This window comes from Microcaecilia unicolor, chromosome 6 (genome assembly GCF_901765095.1).
Source record: "Microcaecilia unicolor chromosome 6, aMicUni1.1, whole genome shotgun sequence".
NCBI lineage: Eukaryota > Metazoa > Chordata > Amphibia > Gymnophiona > Siphonopidae > Microcaecilia > Microcaecilia unicolor.
In genome coordinates this window covers 176,204,394-176,225,086 of record NC_044036.1, presented here as the reverse complement: position 1 = coordinate 176,225,086, position 20,693 = coordinate 176,204,394, and the positions used below count along the sequence as shown (strand labels likewise).

Below are 20,693 nucleotides of genomic sequence, written 5' to 3'. Positions count from 1 at the left end.
TTCTCGGACCAGATATTTGTTCAGGGCCCTTAGGTCTAGGATGGGACGCATCCCCCCTGTTTTCTTTTCCACAAGGAAGTACCTGGAATAGAATCCCAGCCCTTTTTGCACCGGTGGCACAGGCTCGACCGCATTGGCGCTGAGAAGGGCGGAGAGTTCCTCTACAAGTACCTACTTGTGCTGGAAGCTGAAGGACTGAGCTCCCGGTGGGCAATTTGGAGGCTTTGTGACCAAATTGAGGGAGTATCCTAGCCGGACTATTTGAAGAACCCACTGGTCGGAGGTTATGAGAGGCCACCTTTGGTGACAAAATTTTAACCTCCCCCCGACCGGTAGATCGTCCGGCACGGACACTTTGATTGCGGCTATGGTCTGCTGGAGCCAGTGAAAAGCCCGTACCTTGCTTTTGCAGGGGAGCTGCAGGGGCCTGTGGAGGCGCACGCTGTTGACGAGAACGAGCGCGCTGGGGTTTGGCCTGGGCAGCAGGCTGGCAAGAGGGAGGATTGTACCTACGCTTATTAGAAGAACAGGTAACAGTCTGCCTTCCCCCATAAAAACGTCTACCAGTTGAGGTAGGTGATGAAGGCGTCCGGCGGGAGAATTTGTCGAAAGCGGTATCCCGCTGGTGGAGCTGTTCTACCACCTGTTCGACCTTTTCTCCAAAAATATTATCCCCCCGGCAAGGAGAATCCGCTATCGGCTGCTGGAGCCTATTCTCCAGGTCTGAGGCACGCAGCCATGAGAGTCTGTGCATCACCACACCTTGAGCAGCAGCCCTGGACGCGACATCAAAAGTATCGTAAACACTCCTGGCCAGGAATTTACAACACGCCTTCAGCTGCCTGACCACCTGCTGAAAAGGCTTGGCTTGCTCAGAGGGGAGCTTGTCCACCAAGTCTGTGTAGAGCTGGTAGGACTCAATTTTGGAAATGAGCATTGAAGAATGGTAGGCCTTCCTCCCAAAAGAATCCAAGGTTCTAGAGTCTTTGCCCGGAGGCGCCGAAGCATACTCTCTAGAACTCTTGATCTTCTTAAGGGCCAGATCCACCACACCAGAGTCGTGAGGCAACTGAGTCCGCATCAACTCCGGGTCCCCATGGATCCGATACTGGGATTCGATCTTCTTGGGAATGTGGGGATTAGTTAGCAGCTTCGCCCAGTTCGCCAGCAATGTCTTCTTGAGGACATGATGCATGGGTACTGTGGACGATTCCTTAGGTGGCGAAGGATAGTCCAAAAGCTCAAACATTTCAGCCCTCCACAGGGAAGGGAATGGCCGTAGACATTTCCCGGACAAAGGCCGCGAAAGATAGACTCTCGGGAGGAGAAAGCTGTCTTTCAGGGGAGGGAGTGGGATCAGAAGGAAGACTGTCAGACTCCTCATCTGAGAAATATCTGATGTCTTCCTCTGCCTCCCACGAGGCCTCACCATCGGTGTCGGACACCAGTTCATGAACTTCTGTCCGAAGCCGTGCCCGCCTCGACTCCGGTGGGAGCGTCGAGAGGAAGACTCCCGTACTGGCGGCGATGGAGTTCCCTCCATTGATGTCGTCGGGGAGTCCGCCTGGGAGGCAGCCGATGCCTACGGGAGACCTCACCACGGACGAGGGCCCAGCCGTCGCCTCAGTCGTCGGTACCGGCGGTGCAAGCACCCCCAGCACCGGAGAAGGGCGCAACAGCTCTTCCAGGATCCCTGGAAGGATGGCCCTGAGGCTCTCGTTCAGAGCGGCTGTCGAGAGAGGCAAGGAGTCCGAATCTGTCCAGGACGCGGAGGCAGTACCAGGCTGTCCACAGGGGAGCGCATCGACACCTCCTGAATGGAGGGTGAGCGGTCCTCCCGATGTCGACGCTTGGGTGCCGGTGGTACCGGCGACCCAGAGCTCTCGGTACCACGTCTGGAAGGTGACCGATGACGATGCTTCTTTGCCTTCACATGAAGCACGTCACCGGTACCTCCCAGTACCGAAGAGGAGGACGTCGAATCCACACGTCTCCTGTGGGCCAGGTCCGAAAGAGGTCGATCCCGGGGGGGGTGGGGGTGAGGGGGTCTATACCGCAGGCCCTCGAAGCAGGCGGAGACCTACTCGAGGGCTCACTGCCACCAGCAGGGGAATGGACAGCTCTCACCTGCACTCCGGAAGACAAAGCACCCTCCGACAACATCGATACCACCGATGACCTCGGTATCGTAGATGCTTGATCACCGGCAGAAGAGCTGGGTACCGAAGACGTCGAAGCACCGGACGAGGCCCTGAACAAAAGGTTCCACTGGGCCAATCTCGCCGCCTGAGTCCGCTTCTTCAAGAGAAGACAGAGTACAGGCCTGGGGGCGATGCCCGGCCCCCAGACACTGAAGGCACGAAATGTGCCTGTCAGTGAGGGAGATAGTCCGGCTGCACTGGGTGCACTTTTTGAAGCCGCTGGCAGGCTTCAAGGACATGGGCGCAAAAATCACGCCGGCGGCTAATGGCACCAAAAAAGTTAGAAAAAACCCCGTACGGGCGGCGAAAAAGGCTGCGCCCGACAACGAAAGGAAACTTACGGAAAAAACTTGAAATAAGGGAAGTTTTTTTTTTTTTTAAACTAAGAGACACACGACGGAAAAGACAAAAACCGGACACTTCCGAACGGAAGAACGCGGCGAAAAGACGCAAGGGGTCTCCTTGGGGCGCAAAACGACCGAAAAACAGGCGTCCTGAGGCGTGTAAAAAAGAAGACTGACTAACACGAGCGCGTTCGGGCGGGAAGACAGTCGCGTATGCGCACGCGAGGGCTAGCAAACGCTGTTGCTAGTGAAGATCTCCGATCGGAGGGTCTGCCGTGGACGTCACCCATTCGTGAGAACAAGCAGCCTGCTTGTCCTCGGAGAATGGTATTTATGCCGGATGCAAACAACAAACCTTAAAGAAACTTCACACCGCTCAAAACATGGCAGCTAGACTTATATTTGGAAAAACGCGATTTGAAAGCACAAAACCCCTTCTGCGAAAAACTACACTGGCTCCCAATCAAAGAACGCATTGCTTTCAAAATCTGCACACTGGTTCACAAAATTATCTACGGTGAAGCCCCGGGATACATGACAGATTTGATCGACCTACCAACTAGAAACACATCTGAATCAACACGAACATATCTAAATCTGCACTACCCAAGCTGCAAAGGACTTAAATACAAATCAACTTACGCATCCAGTTTTTCCTACATAAGCACACAACTGTGGAACGCATTACCGAAAGCCTTGAAAACGACATAAGACCACCTAAGCTTCCTAAAAACACTAAAAACTAACCTATTTAAAGAGGCATACCCTACCGATCCAACTTAGATACCTGATCTCTGCAACACAACAAAACTAAAGCACGTAATGGACATAACACAACTCTTCCGCTGTACGATTCCCTAATGTGGCTGTGCCACACAAACTTTACCTGCCACAACATCACTTTGTATTTGTTAACACTGGAGTCAGAAAACGCCTCTCCGGTACTACGTAAGCCACATTGAGCCTACAAATAGGTGGGGAAATGTGGGATACAAATGTAATAAATAAATAAATATTTAGCTTATTAGTTAAATACACCACCAGGGGGAGAAGGGTAAGTATTGTGAGGTCTTATATCCTCTTGTCCTGGATAGAGGACAACACCTGTTATAAGTAACTGCACTCATTCCAAGGATAGGTGGAACAGTAAGTCCTCATGAGAGGGAATCCATAGATACAGGTTACCTTTAACAAAATGAGGAATCAAAAATAGACTGCCAATAGGAAGTCAGCAAACATGTCCTTGTTGGCAACAGGCCTTTTTCAGTTTTGGGGGGTCCTTTTGACCACCCACCCCCACAAAAAAAAAAAAAAAAAAAAGACAACCTAAAAAAAAAAAAAAAGGCCCTACTTGTATTCTAAAACTCAAAACATTGTGTAGGACAGACTGACCAAATTTTAACTTCTCATCAAGAATCCCTATCCAGATAATAATGGGATGTGAATCCATACTACAGCTTTATATATCTTCACAGAGGTCAACAATAGTTAGGGCCATCAATATTGCTCGGACGTTGTGAGCTTTAACACAACCTTCAAAGTTTAGGTCTGCTGGGTACAATTAGATACTGTGCATTTGGCAATAGCAATCCCAGGTTTACTGGGTTCAAAACAAACAACAAAACTGGTGGATTTTCTAAGCACTTCAGTTCTCTCTAAACAGAATACAAAAGTTCTTTGCACTCCAATATGTGCAAGACACATTCACCATCACTGGGATGTGGTATAGGTAAAATGTTGGGTAAAGTGGAAATCTTTACGGCTATGGCATTTATGTTCACATGAACAGGATTTTAAAGTAGTAAAAAGACTGTTGAGATAAAAAATAGATTTGACCAAAAATCTTATCATGGTGTACTTATTAATAAAGCTGTTAAAAGTGCAAAATATATACATCAGAATACTTTATTAAATCATAGGCAAAGTCATCATGAATCAAGCATCACACATGTTCTGCCCTATTTTCCACAGGCAAATATGATCAAAAAATTATTTTGCAACATTGGGAAGTTCTGAAAATTCACTTGGAGTTTCAGGATAAACCCCGTTTTGCTTTCCAAAGGAGAAAAAAAATGTAAGAGGTTATCTCATCCATACATACTATCAGGATACAGTTAATATAGGGGTGGTTGAAAAAAGGTCATTTCAAATTGGTCAATGTATATAGTTTGTCAACATATGATTGAGTCTAATAAGCGTCAACACTCACAATTGAGATTAACCCATAGGTTACAGAATAAAACAAACTGTGCTATCACAAGAGTGATATATGTTATCTCGTGTCCCTGTAAAATAAATAAATTATATATATACACACACACACACACACACACACACACATACACAGTGCACTCCATTTAAGTGCACGTCGGATAAGCGCATACTCTGTTTAACTGCATGCTGTACTTCAGTCCTGTTTTTGGCACCATCAATTTCTATGGGGACAAACTTCGGTTTAACCCCCCACTGATAAGTGCAAGATTCGCTTATATGCATGGTTCAAGATCGCTCCTCTGCAGGAAAGACTCCGCATAAGCAAGCACATGGAATATAGAAGCCAATTGGCGCGTGACAACCAACGAGATTTCAACTTTACTGCCTCTAACTGCCACAGGCAGAATAAGCGGAAGAATGTTGATAGAGTGTACAGCTAGGTCGTCGTCATCACGGCAGAACTGTAAGACTTTAACACTGGCTGAACGAATAGAAGTTTTAAAAAAATTAGAAAACAAAGTCAAGCATCTATTGCTAAAGAATATCGTGTCAATCCCAGTCAAATTTCACATGTCTTAGCAGAAAAACCAGCTTCTGGAAGACTGGCAAAACCATACAAATCCACAACGGAAACGAAAACGGGCAGGAAAAGCTGAGAAGGTAGCAGATGCTCTTCTTAGGTGGTTTTCTCGAGTCAGGAGCAGACAGTTTCCTGTCAGTGGTCCACTGCTTATGGAGAAAGCTAATCAGCTAGCTGAAAGTCTTGGACTAACTGAATTCAAAGCCACTGTTGGATGGTTGGAAAGATGGAAGGAGAGGAGCAATATAAAATTCAAGAAACAGCATGGTGAGAAACAAGACGCTGATGACTTTGGTACTGAAAATTGGGTTGTTCAGTTCTTCCTATCATCTTGAACGAGTTTGCACCTCGTGACATTTTCAATGCTGACGAAAACGGTCTCTACTGGCGAGTGCTTCCTGATGGAACACTTGCATTCAAACATGCTGAAACTACTGGAGGTAAAAGGTTGAAGGACCAACTAACAATCTTCCTTTGCTGCAATATGGATAGGAGTGAGAAGTTGGAACCCCTCGTCACTGGAAAGATCAAACATCCCCATTGCTTCAAGAAAGTTAAGCGACTTCCTGTGTCATACGAGGCTAACGCAAATTCATGGATGACTGGGGAAATTTGGAAGCAGTGGCTAAAGAAGTTAGACACTAGAATGCGGACACAAAAGTGTCAGATTTTGCTGCTTTGTGATAATTGTGCTGCACACAGGGATGATGTCAGGCTGTCTAACATCAAGGTGGTCTTCCTGCCACCAAACACTACCTCTCGGATCTAACCTATGGATCAGGGCATAATAGCCAATTTCAAACAACATTATCGGGCTCTTGTGCTACGTCGTCTGATGAGCATTATGGATGACCAGACTGGCAAGGATAAACGTGCTGTGGAACTGGCTCGTAATCTATCACTGTTGGATTCCCTACATATGCAGAAAAAAGCCTGGAATCATGTTACACAGGCAACCATTGTGAACTGCTACAAGCGGGCAAGCTTTGTTAAGGATGTGGAGAGAGACGAAACAGATGCAGCTGTTGCAAACGCGTCAGATGAAGAGGTTATTGACATCCCAGCTGGTGTTACTTAAGAGGAGTTCCATCGCTACGTAGCTGTTGATTACGATCTACAAACAGCTGAAGACAGCACGGATGTCAAGATACGCGCCTACACGCAGGCAACAACGGCTGATGATGGAACAGATGAAGAAATGAGCAGCGAGGCACATGCTGACGAAATTCAACAACCTCCTCCTGTCACTTTTGCAAGAGCGCTGGAGAGTCTCAACACCGGATGTCAGTGCTATAACAGTTTTTACCGTCTGGCAGACGTAGTCTATGGAACTCACAGACCCAAGATTGTACAGAGGACTATAACTGATTACTTCAAGTAAGCCTAATGTCAGTTAACGGAGACTGTATACTGTACATATAATAATAAACAGTACTGTACATATGTCTATCAGATGTCAAGCTTCTTTGGGTCATAACGATTAAGTGAACGCTCTGGTTAGCTGCATATATTTCTTTGGTCCCAGACCCTTGCACTTAAGCGGATTCCACTGTGTATATATATATATATTTCTATATATATTAAGACTATTTCTTCCAGGACCGCTATGGTAAATGTCCCCTTGGCTGCACATTGGGGGCAGTGCAACATGAAACTGAGGATTTGAAATTGACTCTAAAATTGAGGCAAGGATTTATCCTGATCTTTAGTCTGATGTGAGCAAGAATAAAATCTGTCATTGATAAATATAAAACCTCAAGGACTCATTCAAGAGATAGAGTGGGCAATATTCTTCTAAGCAATATTGAAGATACTTCCTGTGAGCTGGGAGTATTGAGATGTGTGTGTAAGCATCCTTTAAGTCCAGGGAGCATAGCCAATCGTTTTCTTGAATCATGGGAAGAAGGGTGCCCAAGGAAACCATCCTGAACTTTTCTCGGACTAGAAATTTGTTCAGGGCCCTTAGGTCTAGGATGGGACGCATCCCCCGTTTTCTGTTGCACAAGGAAGTACCTGGAATAGAATCCCAGCCCTTCTTTCCCTGGTGGAACGGGTTCGACCGCACCGGCCTTTAGAAGGGCGGAGAGTTCCTCTGCAAGTACCTGCTTGTGCTGGGAGCTGTAAAAATGAGCTCCTGGTGGGCAATTTGGAGGTTTGGATTTCAGATTGAGGGTGTATCCTAACTGGACTATTTGAAGAACCCACCTGTCGGAGGTTATAAGAGGCCACCTTTGGTGAAAAAATATCAACCTCCCTCCAATCGGTAAGTCAGCCGGTACGGACACTTTTATTGAGGCTATGCTTAACTGCAGCCAGTCAAAAGCTCGTCCCTTGCTTTTGCTGGGGAGCAGTATGGGCCTTAGATGCAAGCTGTTGACGAGAACGAACGCGCTGGGGCTGAGCCTGGGCAGGCTGCCGAGAAGCAGGAGTGTACCTACGCCTAGGATAGGAATAGGGAGCACTCCTCTTCCCCCCCAAAATACCTCCTAGATGAGGAGGAAGTAGCAGAAGGCGCCCGGTGGGAGAGAGAATCCATAGCATCATTATGCTTCTTGATCTGATCAACAAGATCCTCTACTTTTTCACCAAAAAGGTTGCCCCCCCCCCCCCCCCCCCCCCAAGCAAGGAAAATCCACCATTCGCTGCTGGACCGAATGATCCAAGTCAGAGACACGCAGCCATGAGAGTCTGCGCATCACTATACCCTGAGCAGCAATCATGGATATTACATCAAAAGTGTCAAACGTGCCCCTGGCCAGGAACTTTCGACACGCCTTCTGCTGCCTAATCACCTGGCGAAAAGGCTTGGCCAGCTCAGTAGGGAGTGCATCAACCAAGCTCGACAGTTGCCGTATCGAGTCCCGCAAGTGTACACTCGTGAAGAGCTGGTAAGACTGAATTTTGGCAACGAGCATAGCGTCCTGATACGTCCGCCTTCCAAAAGAATCAAGAGTTCTAGCTTCTCTGCCTGGGGGCGCCGAAACAAAGTCTCTAGTACTCCTGGCTCTCTTGAGGGCGGAGACCACCACCATGGAATTGTGGGGTAACTGGGACCTCATCAATCCAGGTTCACTGTGGATCCGATACTGGGATTCAGCTTTCTTCGGAATCACAGGGCCAGACAGAGGAGCCGACCAGTTTCGCATAAGGACTTCCTTCAGTACCTTATGCAGAAGAACTGTCACAGCCTCTTTAGGTGGAGAATAATCATCCAGGACCACGAGCATCTCAGCCCTGGGCTCATCCTCAACCTCCACAGGGAAGGGAATAGCCGTAGCCATTTCCCGGACAAAAGAGGAAAAGGACAGACTCTCCGGTGGAGATAGTCTCCTTTCTGGCGGAGAGGAAGGATCAGAGGGAATCCCAAAGGACTCGTCAGAAGAAAAATACCTGGGATCTTCCTCTGACTCCCATGAGTGCTCCTGCTCAGTATCGGATAAAGCCTGTGTTAAGGTGCTTCGACACTGAACCTGCCTCGAAGCCGAGGAACAATGTCCTCTATGGCGATGTTGAGAGGCCGACACCCGGTCAGACTGCGGCGAAGCTCCCTCCACCAACATCGAAGGGGAGTCGGCCTGGGTGGCAGGCAGCACCGCAGTCGGGGACCTCACCGCAGGGACAGTACAGAATGCGCAAGCACCCCCGACACCGAAGCTGACTGGCGCAGCAATCCTTCCAGAAGTTCTGGAAACAAGGCCTGGATGCACCCATCGAGAGCCACCATCGGAGAAGGCTGCAGGGTCGATGGAACAGGCGGTGTCAGAATCTGTGGAGGCACCGGGCTGCTAGGAGTCCGACGCATCGGCACCTCCTGTATCGAGGGGGAGTGATCCTCTTGGAGCCGACTCTCTCGACGCCCCGGAGCTCCCGGTACCGTGTGTCGAAGGAGAACGATGACGGTGCTTCTTCGCCTTCGCTCAACACCAGTCATCGAGACTCCTCGGTACCGATGAGTACGTGGAATCCTCGCGTCTCCTCAGGGCCGGGTCCGACGGTCGGTCCCAGGGGGCCTGCAAAACAGGGGGCCTCGAGACAGGTGGAGACCCGCTCGACGCCTCACTGAAAATTGATGGTGCTGGGCAAATATTGTCATTACATGTAGACATTTAGCCTCCGCCTTTGATCTTATACTACTATAGTCTACACGACAGATTCATCGATTATTAAAATAAATTAAAGGCAAAAATCCTGCTGCTTGTACTACTGATGGTTCATGTGTCTCTGTAACAACTATATTAGGAGTAAAACATTGAGAAAATGATTTCACTGCCTTTTTGCCAGTGGCAGATGATCATCTAATATTCCTTCCCAATTGCTTAGATCATAACCAAACCAATCTGTCAGACTGTAAGCTATCTGACAAACCACCGTTCACATTACAGCATCCAGCCTATGAAATGCAATGCCATATACCCACTTTAAGACAAGCCTCAAGATGTGGCTTTGCAGGTTTACCTCTGAACCTCATTCTCAGTTACTTAAACAGCATACTGGACTTTGGGGATCAGCTTGAGGCTGTAAGGAATCTCCTATATAATAATTCATCAATCTGTGTTCCTGGATGGATGGTTGGCTGGCTGGGTTTGTAACCGTATGCAAATGAGGTACTACGTAGTAGTCTCGCCTCCATCCTTCCCTTCCCTCTCAGTGTTACTGAGTAGAAGGATCTGCACCCAATTTGCTTGCCAGGATTTATACCAGGTTTCATCTGGTTTAAGTCCTCGTGCTCAATGCTATTCTACAAAAAGAGTGCTCATCCTGAAGCACCCTTTATATAGAATAACATTGAGCACCAAATTTCAGCACCATTTAAAGAATCTGGCCCTTTATGGGCAGGAATACACCCTATTCTACTGAAGGCGATGCTCAGTGTCAAGGATTCAATTACATTTTGCCACAACTGTATTAGCTATCTTCAGTGTGACCTGGATTAAGGCACAGTAACCAGTTATCATGTCTGTCCTTGAGGTCCAATTTCCTGCCAGATGTAGGACACCTCTTGAAGCCTGGCTTCTTCTTAAATGTGCTAAAGAGCGCCACTGTCAGATTAAACTCAATGACTGAGAACAGAAAAAGTCTGAAATGAAGAAGGGAGCTTATTTTTGGCTTTTTTCCCTTTTCTTGTAAGGTATATGAATAAAAAAAAATTAATATGTGCAGAAAGAGTCACAAGACACATCTGTTTGGCAGAACAGATAAGAACAAACTGAGATAAGTATATGACAGCATCTATGCTCAGTTTTTCTAGCACCTTCTGACCTCTATCCTAGGGTCACTGGATGACATTACCTACCTATGTGGCTGATTCGTCCTGCTTGTCAACAGAGAATATACATAAGATTCCAGCTCTGTATGCCACCTATCTGCTGCATTCTCCTCCCTCAGTTCTACAGCAAACTACTCAGATCCTCATTTGATCTAAGTCTTCTTTGTGACATATCTGAGATGGTAATTATTGCAAGATAAGAATGTGTCCCACTGTATACAGACTAATATCATCTCTTATATCATAAAATCTAGTTTTGCTCCATCCTGCAGAATTGTTCCAAGAACAGTGCAAAAACTGGAGCAAATTATGAGATCATACTGGCCTGCTTGCTGTATTTTCGTTATCGTATGCATCCGAACTCCAAACACAGACCTCTAGAATCTGGCTCCCAATTTTCATCCAGAAGTGGCTAAATAACCATTACATGTGACCATCTTTGAGAAAACAAGACTAAAGTTACCAGAAACAAAAAATGAAGTTTTAATAAATTCTATTAGAGCAATTTGTTGTACAACAAGAGGTTAGAAAATTAAAGATTAGATCAAAAACGTAGGAGTCCTTTTACTAAGCAGCGGTAAGCACCAACACGTGCTTACCACATGGGAAAATGTACTACAGCAGGACGCACTCAAGCATTCCGCAATAGTATTGACTTCTATGCATGCTTCCCATGCGCAAAAAAACCCACTTTTTATTTTTTAGCGCTGGGAGCATGTTTGGAGAGTGGAGAGTAGGTACGTCCAGCGTCTACTGATTAGCGCATGGCTAGTGTGTGAACCCTTTCCGCCTAACTAGGTATAAGTAAGGGCTCATGCGCTAATGGCCATGTGCTAATTAGGAAATTAGCATGCGGCTATTGAGGAAATGAAAAATCGGCCATTTTACAGCTGCGCTAAAAGCACAGACCAACTTTTAGCACTGTAGTAAAAGGGCCCCTGAACGGAACTCATTAACTCAATTTTGACATTGTGGACCGATGATGTGAAAATCGGCCACTCTCAACATTTTGGATCTGCGACTTTATTCATTTTTTCCTCAGAGATGGTCATATATTTTCCCTCCACTTGGCAAATTCTCTAGACAGGTACCACCTCTCATTGTAGATCCAAGTTCAAAGTTTATTCGGGGCTTTTACCCCACCCATCAAACACATTATCTGGGCAGCTTTCATGTTACAATCAAAAGAAAGTAAGAGACTGGGGTGAGTTGTCGAATAGTGGGGGATGGGGTGGACAGAGAGAGGGGGGTCAAACTACAATTGATAGGAAAGCGGGGGGGGGGGGGGTGCATTACAAATTAGGAGAGACAACGTGCGAGTCAGGCTTGCTGTTCAGTGTACCTATAGCAGGACAAGTATTAGCCATAGGCGTTGGAAAAAAAGAAGTCTTAAGCTCCGACTTAAATTCTGGAGGGAGGAACATAGTCTATTCCACAGTTCTAGAACTTGTACAGAAAAGATAAGAATGTCGTGTCATCATCACTTCTTTTATTAAAACTTACCACCACCTATATCATCACCCCTTCTAAATCGTCCATTTTTCTCTAAAAAATTTTTTACCTATATCTTTTCATCTTATTTTGATTTCTGCAATTTCCAACCCATTCAATTTTCCTATTTTTTTTTCCTTCTAGCCTTCAAGTTAGAATGTAGCCATTAGACAATCTTTCAAAAACCTGCATACAAATCCTTCCACTAGGACACAATACATATGAGCATGATGTTACCCCAGCAGACATTGCAGGAAGCTATGTTTCTGCACCTTCATTAGCTGTTCCTGCACGAATGTTTTCTCTTGTCCTCTTAAATCCCGCTGTGTGTGTTATTTGCTCTGCTCTTCCACCCACATCCTAAGCAGATACTCCCAAATTTTACCTGCGCATGTTGTACTTATGGAATTATTTACTACTTTCAGTTATTTTTTTTCAATTTTTCAATTAGAAAAAAAAATACACAGTTAATTTCTCACTAGATTCATCACCAGAATGCATGACTCATCTTGCTACTTTCTATTGTGAACAGTATTATGCTGATATTGGTTCTCTTTGTGAGAGCTTTGGATAAAATGCAGTATCATAAAAATGTCTTAACCACACTGCAATAAAAGTATCAAAAATATAGCTTGAAAACTAATTAGCATCCTATCCCTATAATTTTGCATATTCTGGTGAAATTGAGAGCTAAATAGAAATTTGAATCATGTGAGCTTTAGTTCCTACCTGCTAGACTGCCATCCTCTTCGCTTTCAGAACCATACTGTAGTGCCATTGTGATGGCAGATAAGCGATCTCCTTGGGCTGATCTTTTTTTCCTACAAATAAAAAGCAAAACTGCGTTCAAAGTCTGCACCCTGGTCCATAAAATTGTTCACTGTGAGGCCCTGGTCTATATATCAGACCTTATAGACTTGCCAACCAGGAACACAAAAAGGTCAATACGCACATTCTTGAATCTTCACTACCCCAGCTGCAAAGGACTTAAATATAAATCAACTTATGCATCTAGCTTCTCATACATAAGCGTGAAACTATGGAACGCACTACCAAATGCCATAAAATCAATGCACGACCTAACAATCTTCCAAAAATCACTGAAAACCAACCTGTTCAAAAAAGCATACCACAAAGATCCATCCTAAGCACTACCACTTATGAGCTCTTACATCTAAATGTCTAACCTACTCTATAATTTACTCTACCATTTATGAACTCTAACGCAATACCACCCTGTAATCTATTTTATCATTTATGAACCTTAATGCAATACCACTTTGTATTTCTCAATCCGGAAATGGCGATCGCCATCACGGCATAATGTAAACCACATTTGAGCCTGCAAATAGGTGGGAAAATGTGGGATACAAATGCAACAAACAAACAAATAAATAAATAAGAGAGTCACTAGTTCACTAGTCATGTATTATCCTTCATAACTACAGGTTTAATGGTATAATTTGATGATAGGGGAAAAAAATTAAAGGCTGCTCAACAGCCCTTTCTAATCTTTCTAAAAAATTACATTATTTTTTTTATCAGCACCAAAAATAAATCACAAAAAAAAAAAAAGAGAAACAAGATCATTTTGATAGTAAAGTTGAACCAACATAGTAACATAGTAGATGATGGCAGATAAAGACCTGTGTGGTCCATCCAGTCTGCCCAACAAGATTTATTTATTACATTTGTATCCCGCGCTTTCCCACTCATCGCAGGCTCATAGCATAAGGTATAATGTTTATGTATATTTCACACTTGCTATGCAGTCAAAGCGGTTTACATATACTATTTTTGCAGGTACTTTTCTGTCCATAATGGGCTCACAATCTAAGGTTATTTGTGCCTGGGGCAATGGAGAATTAAGTGACGAAATTGGTGTTAAAGGGGCGATCAGGGAGGACAAAGCCGTAGCGGAGAAATTAAATGAATTCTTTGCTTCGGTCTTCACCGAGGAGGATTTGGGGGGGACACCGGTGCCGGAAAGAATATTTGAAGCGGGGGAGTCGGAGAAACTAAACGAATTCTCTGTAACCTTGGAGGATGTAATGGGTCAGTTCAGCAAGCTGAAGAGTAGTAAATCACCGGGACCTGATGGTATTCATCCCAGAGTATTAATAGAACTAAAAAATGAACTTGCGGAGCTACTGTTAGAAATATGCAATCTGTCCCTAAAATCGAGTGTAGTACCGGAAGACTGGAGGGTAGCCAATGTTACTCCGATTTTTAAGAAGGGTTCCAGAGGTGAACCGGGAAATTATAGACCGGTGAGTGACGTCGGTGCCGGGCAAGATGGTGGAGGCTATTATTAAGAATAAAATTGCAGAGCATATACAAAAACATGGACTGATGAGACAAAGTCAGCACGGATTTAGTGAAGGGAAGTCTTGCCTCACCAATCTAATGCATTTTTTTGAGGGGATAAGCAAACATGTGGACAATGGGGAGCCGGTTGATATTGTATATCTGGATTTTCAGAAGGCGTTTGACAAAGTGCCGCACGAAAGACTCCTGAAGAAATTGCAGAGTCATGGAATCGGAGGTAGGGTATTATTATGGATTAAGAACTGGTTGAAAGATAGGAAGCAGAGAGTAGGTTTGCTTGGCCAGTATTCTCAGTGGAGGAGGGTAGTTAGTGGGGTCCCGCAGGGGTCTGTGCTGGGTCCGTTGCTTTTTAATGTATTTATAAATGACCTAGAGATGGGAATAACTAGTGAGGTAATTAAATTCGCCGATGACACAAAATTATTCAGGGTCGTCAAGTCGCAGGAGGAATGTGAACGATTACAGGAGGACCTTGCGAGACTGGGAGATTGGGCGTGCAAGTGGCAGATGAAGTTCAATGTTGACAAGTGCAAAGTGATGCATGTGGGTAAGAGGAACCCGAATTATAGCTACGTCTTGCAAGGTTCCGCGTTAGGAGTTACGGATCAAGAAAGGGATCTGGGTGTCGTCGTCGATGATACGCTGAAACCTTCTGCTCAGTGTGCTGCTGCGGCTAGGAAAGCGAATAGAATGTTGGGTGTTATTAGGAAGGGTATGGAGTCCAGGTGTGCGGATGTTATAATGCCGTTGTATCGCTCCATGGTGCGACCGCACCTGGAGTATTGTGTTCAGTACTGGTCTCCGTATCTCAAAAAACATATAGTAGAATTGGAAAAGGTACAGCGAAGGGCGACGAAAATGATAGTGGGGATGGGACGACTTTCCTATGAAGAGAGGCTGAGAAGGCTAGGGCTTTTTAGCTTGGAGAAGAGACGGCTGAGGGGAGATATGATAGAAGTGTATAAAATAATGAGTGGAATGGATCGGGTGGATGTGAAGCGACTGTTCACGCTATCCAAAAATACTAGGACTAGAGGGCATGAGTTGAAGCTACAGTGTGGTAAATTTAAAACGAATCGGAGAAAATTTTTCTTCACCCAACGTGTAATTAGACTCTGGAATTCGTTGCCGGAGAACGTGGTACGGGCGGTTAGCTTGACGGAGTTTAAAAAGGGGTTAGATAGATTCCTAAAGGACAAGTCCATAGACCGCTATTAAATGGACTTGGAAAAATTCCGCATTTTTAGGTATAACTTGTCTGGAATGTTTTTACGTTTGGGGAGCGTGCCAGGTGCCCTTGACCTGGATTGGCCACTGTCGGTGACAGGATGCTGGGCTAGATGGACCTTTGGTCTTTCCCAGTATGGCACTACTTATGTACTTATGTACTTATGTACTTATGCTCAGGGTCACAAGGAGCTGCAGTGGTAATTTAACCTGGTTCCCCAGGATCTCAACCCATTACACTAACCATTAGGCTGAGGTAGGATTCAAACCCAGGTTCTCAACCTACTGCACTAATCATTAGGCAGCTACTCCACTCCTAATGGCTCCCCCAAAGTCAGTAAAGAAACTATATCTGATGAGATGGATTATTTCAGCAAGACAACAATCTGAAACATACCTAAATAATAACCATGAAGTATTTGAAGATTTTGGAACAGCCCTCATAGTCCCTAGACTTATATGCAGAGACCCAAAAGTATTTCTGGGCTAGAAATACTCTCCAGCAAATTGTGGGGAAAAGTTCCAAAAGTAAAAATAGAAAGACTCTTAGCTGGCTACAAGCAATTTTTAGAATACTATATATGTATACTTGATCTGGATTTGTCCTTGCCATTTTCAGGGCACAACCGTAGAAGTCTATCCAGCACTGACTTTGTTCTCCAACTTCTGAAGCCCCATTCCAGCCCATCCAAGATCAGGGCACAGACTGTAGAAGTCTGCCCAGCACTGGCTTTGCTTCTCAGATACTGGTGTTGCCATCTAATCATTGCTAAGCTTGTTTAACTAATAGTAAGAGAGCCAACATATTAAACACAGAAGGCTTTGAATGTTACAAAAAATACCACAGGGAGATGATACGGCTCCTAAAAGCTAAAACATGGGTCCTTTGTTCCAGACAGCCTATGCAAGATATTTGATTTAAAATAATGAAAACTAGCTAATGGAGGCAATAGCATAGATAAGGTAATCATCTAGAATCTAGGGCAAGATGGGACAAAGGCCACCTGGTTCCTTTGGAATTAGAAGTACCTGGAATAAAACTCCCTTCCCGCTTTTTGAGTTGGCTCTTACGCTACAATTCTTAATTTGAGTAGGGAAACGTTTTTTTTCCCCTCTCCAAAAGATTCTGGTTATGAATTAAAATAAGGAATTTCCTTCAGGAAGAGGATTAATAAGGAAGCATTCTAAAAAGTTGCAGTCTGCAATGTACCTGCAGTTGACCTCCCCCATGCCAGAATTTGTTTCTTCAATGAAACAAATATGGGCATTGCTCTTTTTAAGGCAGTGATTCTCAAACCTTTTACTATGGCAGAACCCTTAAAATATTTTTTTTTCAAGACACTGAGGAACCCTTAATTTTTATATACATATGTATGTTCATACAAACAGATAATACAATCTAATTTCTTGAGGAGCCCCCCACTGAAGAGAGTTCAAGGAACCCAGTTTAAGAAACATTGCTTTAATGAGTCAAAAATCTTTTAAGTCCAGTCCAGTTTCTTTGGCTCACAGTTACAGCTCTACTCTACTCCTGAAGTTGGCGTGATGGTGACTGTGGAATATACCATCTTTTACAGCTATAAAGGCCTTCAAATTTCTAAGGACATTTGTGTCCAGAGTAAAATAGAGAGTTTTATAGTAAGCAGATGTTTCCCAAAGTGTGATACTAATTTTGAATGATATCAAAGACCTTTCCCTAAAGGCAGATTAAAGTAAGCAGATGCTACAAATTATGACTACAAAAGTTACTAGGTGGAGATTTGGTGTGAAGCTATTGTCCAAAGAACTGGGGAAGCAATGAAGCACTGCAGCTCTCCATGGTTTCAAGAAACTGAAGGGGAAGCCAAAGGCTGTGCCCAGGCTTCAAGGAGAAAGTAGGAGTTGCTTCTCTGTTCATTAAGAAAATGAGGCATTTACTTTCACTGTCTAAAAGTTGGAAGAATTCCAGAAGGGTTTCAGTGGATGTGTGCAAAATCTATCAAGGAGAGAAAAGGATTCTTGAGGTTCCACAGAAGGATTCCAGGGAGACGAAGACCCCAGGGGAAACAACAGAATTCCCTATTTTCCTTCTGTTGGTTGAAGGTGTATATGAATCAGAGGGTATGGATAGTTTCTTCTGTTCTGTATCTAAACTGTATACTTTTTTTTGTTTTGTTTATTCTGTGCTTTGGACCATTTTTACATTGCCTTGATTTTTACTTCAGGAAAGATATTTTTTCTGGTTTTGACCACTAACTCAGTATGTGGAGTTTGAGGCTGAGAGACCCCCCCCCCCCCCCCCCCCCCTTTAGGCTTTACAGTTATCACTATCCTCCATCCCACAATCTTTGCTCCAGACACTGCAGCTATTTTTTTTAATATTCTACAGTCTCTCGAAGTGTGCCCTTAGGTTTGCATCAAGTACCCTGGGAATGGGAGATCACAAAGCAAAAAAAACCTGATCATTTTGAGAGGATGCCTGGAACTTCCCGGTAGTTAGTGAAGTTGTCCATCACTGCAATAGACGATAAAAATTGTTGATGCTCAGCATACATAAGTCGGCAATTTGAAACTATATAAAAATTCTGAGGTATTTCTTTTATTAACCATTTATTAAGAAAGTCTATAAAATTGATTGTTCTGTTTTTATATCCTGGAAGATAAATAAAATTGTTCAAACAGAAAATCAATTTCCTAAAGCAATGGGTCCTTAAACATTTTTCCGTTAAGAATAACATTACAGATAAAATAAAATAAAAAACAAATCACTGGAATGACCAATTACATTAAAAACTAACATAAAATGGGATGTATTCAATTCTAAAGCCATATATATGATAATGAAGGTTTAAGATAGCATAATGATGGTTTGAAAATTATTTGATTGGTTTTCATAGGTGGATAACCAGAATGCTTCCTCATCCTGGAGCCAGCTAGCAGATGTTCCCTCCAGAAGCCATTAATGGGGCAATGTTCAAAGCAGCTGCCAGTGATTATGGGTTTATCAAAGCAAAACACTGACAGCATAAAACACCCATTGTTCTTTTACACACTCACAGTAGCTTGCAAGTCACTGTGTATGTATGGAAGAGCTAGAGAAGGAGATCTGGCACCTAATGAATTTTATACTTCTATAAACCTATAGATTCACAATGTATCTATCTATATATACTACTTCTATTCCATAAGCTTTAATTTGAAAACACTTCTCAATTTTCAAAAAATAAACTAACATTACAAGGTTGTTTTTGGATCAGAAAATACTATTTGGGGGAAAATTTGAAATTTTGGATCAAAGATCATGAAATTCAAAGCTTCAGTGGTCAACAGATAAATATTTTGTCTGAATGTTTAAGTCCCCTTGAGCTATAACTGAAAAAAAAAAGTGGGCCCAATCAAATAAGTAAATTCTGTGTTCTTCTTTTATAAAGCTTTTCAAGTAATTTGGATGATTCATACTTCCTTTTCAGTTTGATTCCAAAGCAACTATTAAGAAATCACTCTAAAGACTGGCACGTGTAAGGCTCTATTTACTAAGCGTTTTCCTCCCCCTGACACAAAACAGGAGAAAACTTTTTGTGACACAAAGAAACTGAAGAGTCTGTTTAATCAGATAAGTTTGCAATAAAGCAGAACTTTAGGGCACGGATTCTCAATTCTGATCTTCAAGGACCGCAATTTTTGAGAATGACTAGAGGGAACATTCACCCTTATAATCTGTATATCCCTAGTCCAAGAGTTCACTCTGAGAAATAAACCTATATGTGACTTTCAAGGGTGGGTGCTGAGAACTCAGAGATTAAGTCTAGAACTATCCCTTCTTTTGAAAGATAAAAACAGAAGGGCAGACTTATACGGTCTGTGCCAGAGCCGGTGGTGGGAGGCGGGGCTGGTGGTTGGGAGGTGGGGTTAGTGCTGGGCAGACTTCTACGGTCTGTGCCCTGAAAATGACAGTTACAAATCAAGGTAAGATATACACAAAAACTAGCACATATGAGTTTGTCTTGTTGGGCAGACTGGATGGACCATGCAGGTCTTTTTCTGCCGTCATCTACTATGTTACTATGTAATCGCTGCTAAATGCACATTTATTATGCATAGTTCATTAAGATTCATAGTATGAAATATAATTCAAGGGAAACAGAACATTTGATGCTACCCCATGTTAATGGCAGCGGATATAACCCGGCCAAATCATCTACATTTTTACATTACATTTTACCCAAATAAAATTAGGCTAAATGATGTCCTTTTACCACCATCCTTTTGGGATTTTATGTAATCCAGGCACAAGAAAAGTACTTCCTAGACATCCATCCCACTATTGCTGAATAGGCCTACAGAGAGCGAGTAAAGTAGAGGTCCCAGAGACACAAGCCATCACAAAACCAGGGGAAGAGGAGTGACAGACCTGCAGGGAAACAGGCTACTCCAGACTGTGGGAAAAATATGTCCAGGCAATTTCCTGGTGTGATCCAGATCACACTGGCCTGTTGACCCACCCTGTGTGCCTTTGGTATGGTCACTAATGCTGCTGCTAAGAAGCAGAAAAGAAAAAAATACAAATTAGAAGCCCAAAGTAAAATAACACTGGGGCCACAGGAGGCGTGCTTAGGGGCCACAACTGATCCACAGGCCTCACATTAAAAAATACTGCTCTAAATTCATATATAACTCATCATTGAGGCGTATTTTCAAAGCACTTAGACTTACAAAGTTACGTGGAGGGGCATTTTCAATAGTGCGTCTAAGTCAGACTTTGGACATTTTGCACTAAACGTACCAAATCCAAATAGGAATTATACCATTAAAAAAAAAAAGTCCTTTGTTTTTTCAAAAACACTGTTTCGAACAAAGTTTTGTGCTTTGTGTGTTTTTAGGCCATTTTCAAAAAAAAAAAAAGGCATACAAGTTAAAAACGCACAAAATCAAGCCACTGGGATATAGAAGGGGCCAGCATTTTTAGCACATTGGCCCTGCAGACATCTCAAGAGAGAAATGGACAGTTCCGTGGACTTCTTTTAAATGCTCCTAGGTACATATCTCACAGTTGCTCCCTTTTC

The 20,693-nt window shown here is 43.7% G+C and overlaps 1 protein-coding gene across 8 annotated transcripts in view; it reads right to left on the bottom strand.

Moving 5' to 3' along the window:
- Positions 1 to 20,693, bottom strand: part of PBRM1 (polybromo 1) — a 242,852-nt gene that overhangs the window by 177,805 nt on the left and 44,354 nt on the right. For all 8 annotated transcript variants that reach the window (XM_030207669.1, XM_030207663.1, XM_030207664.1 and 5 more), the window contains exon 10: positions 12,826 to 12,917. In XM_030207669.1, coding sequence (XP_030063529.1) covers positions 12,826 to 12,917 — 92 coding nt within the window. The remainder of the gene's footprint in view (positions 1 to 12,825; positions 12,918 to 20,693) is intronic.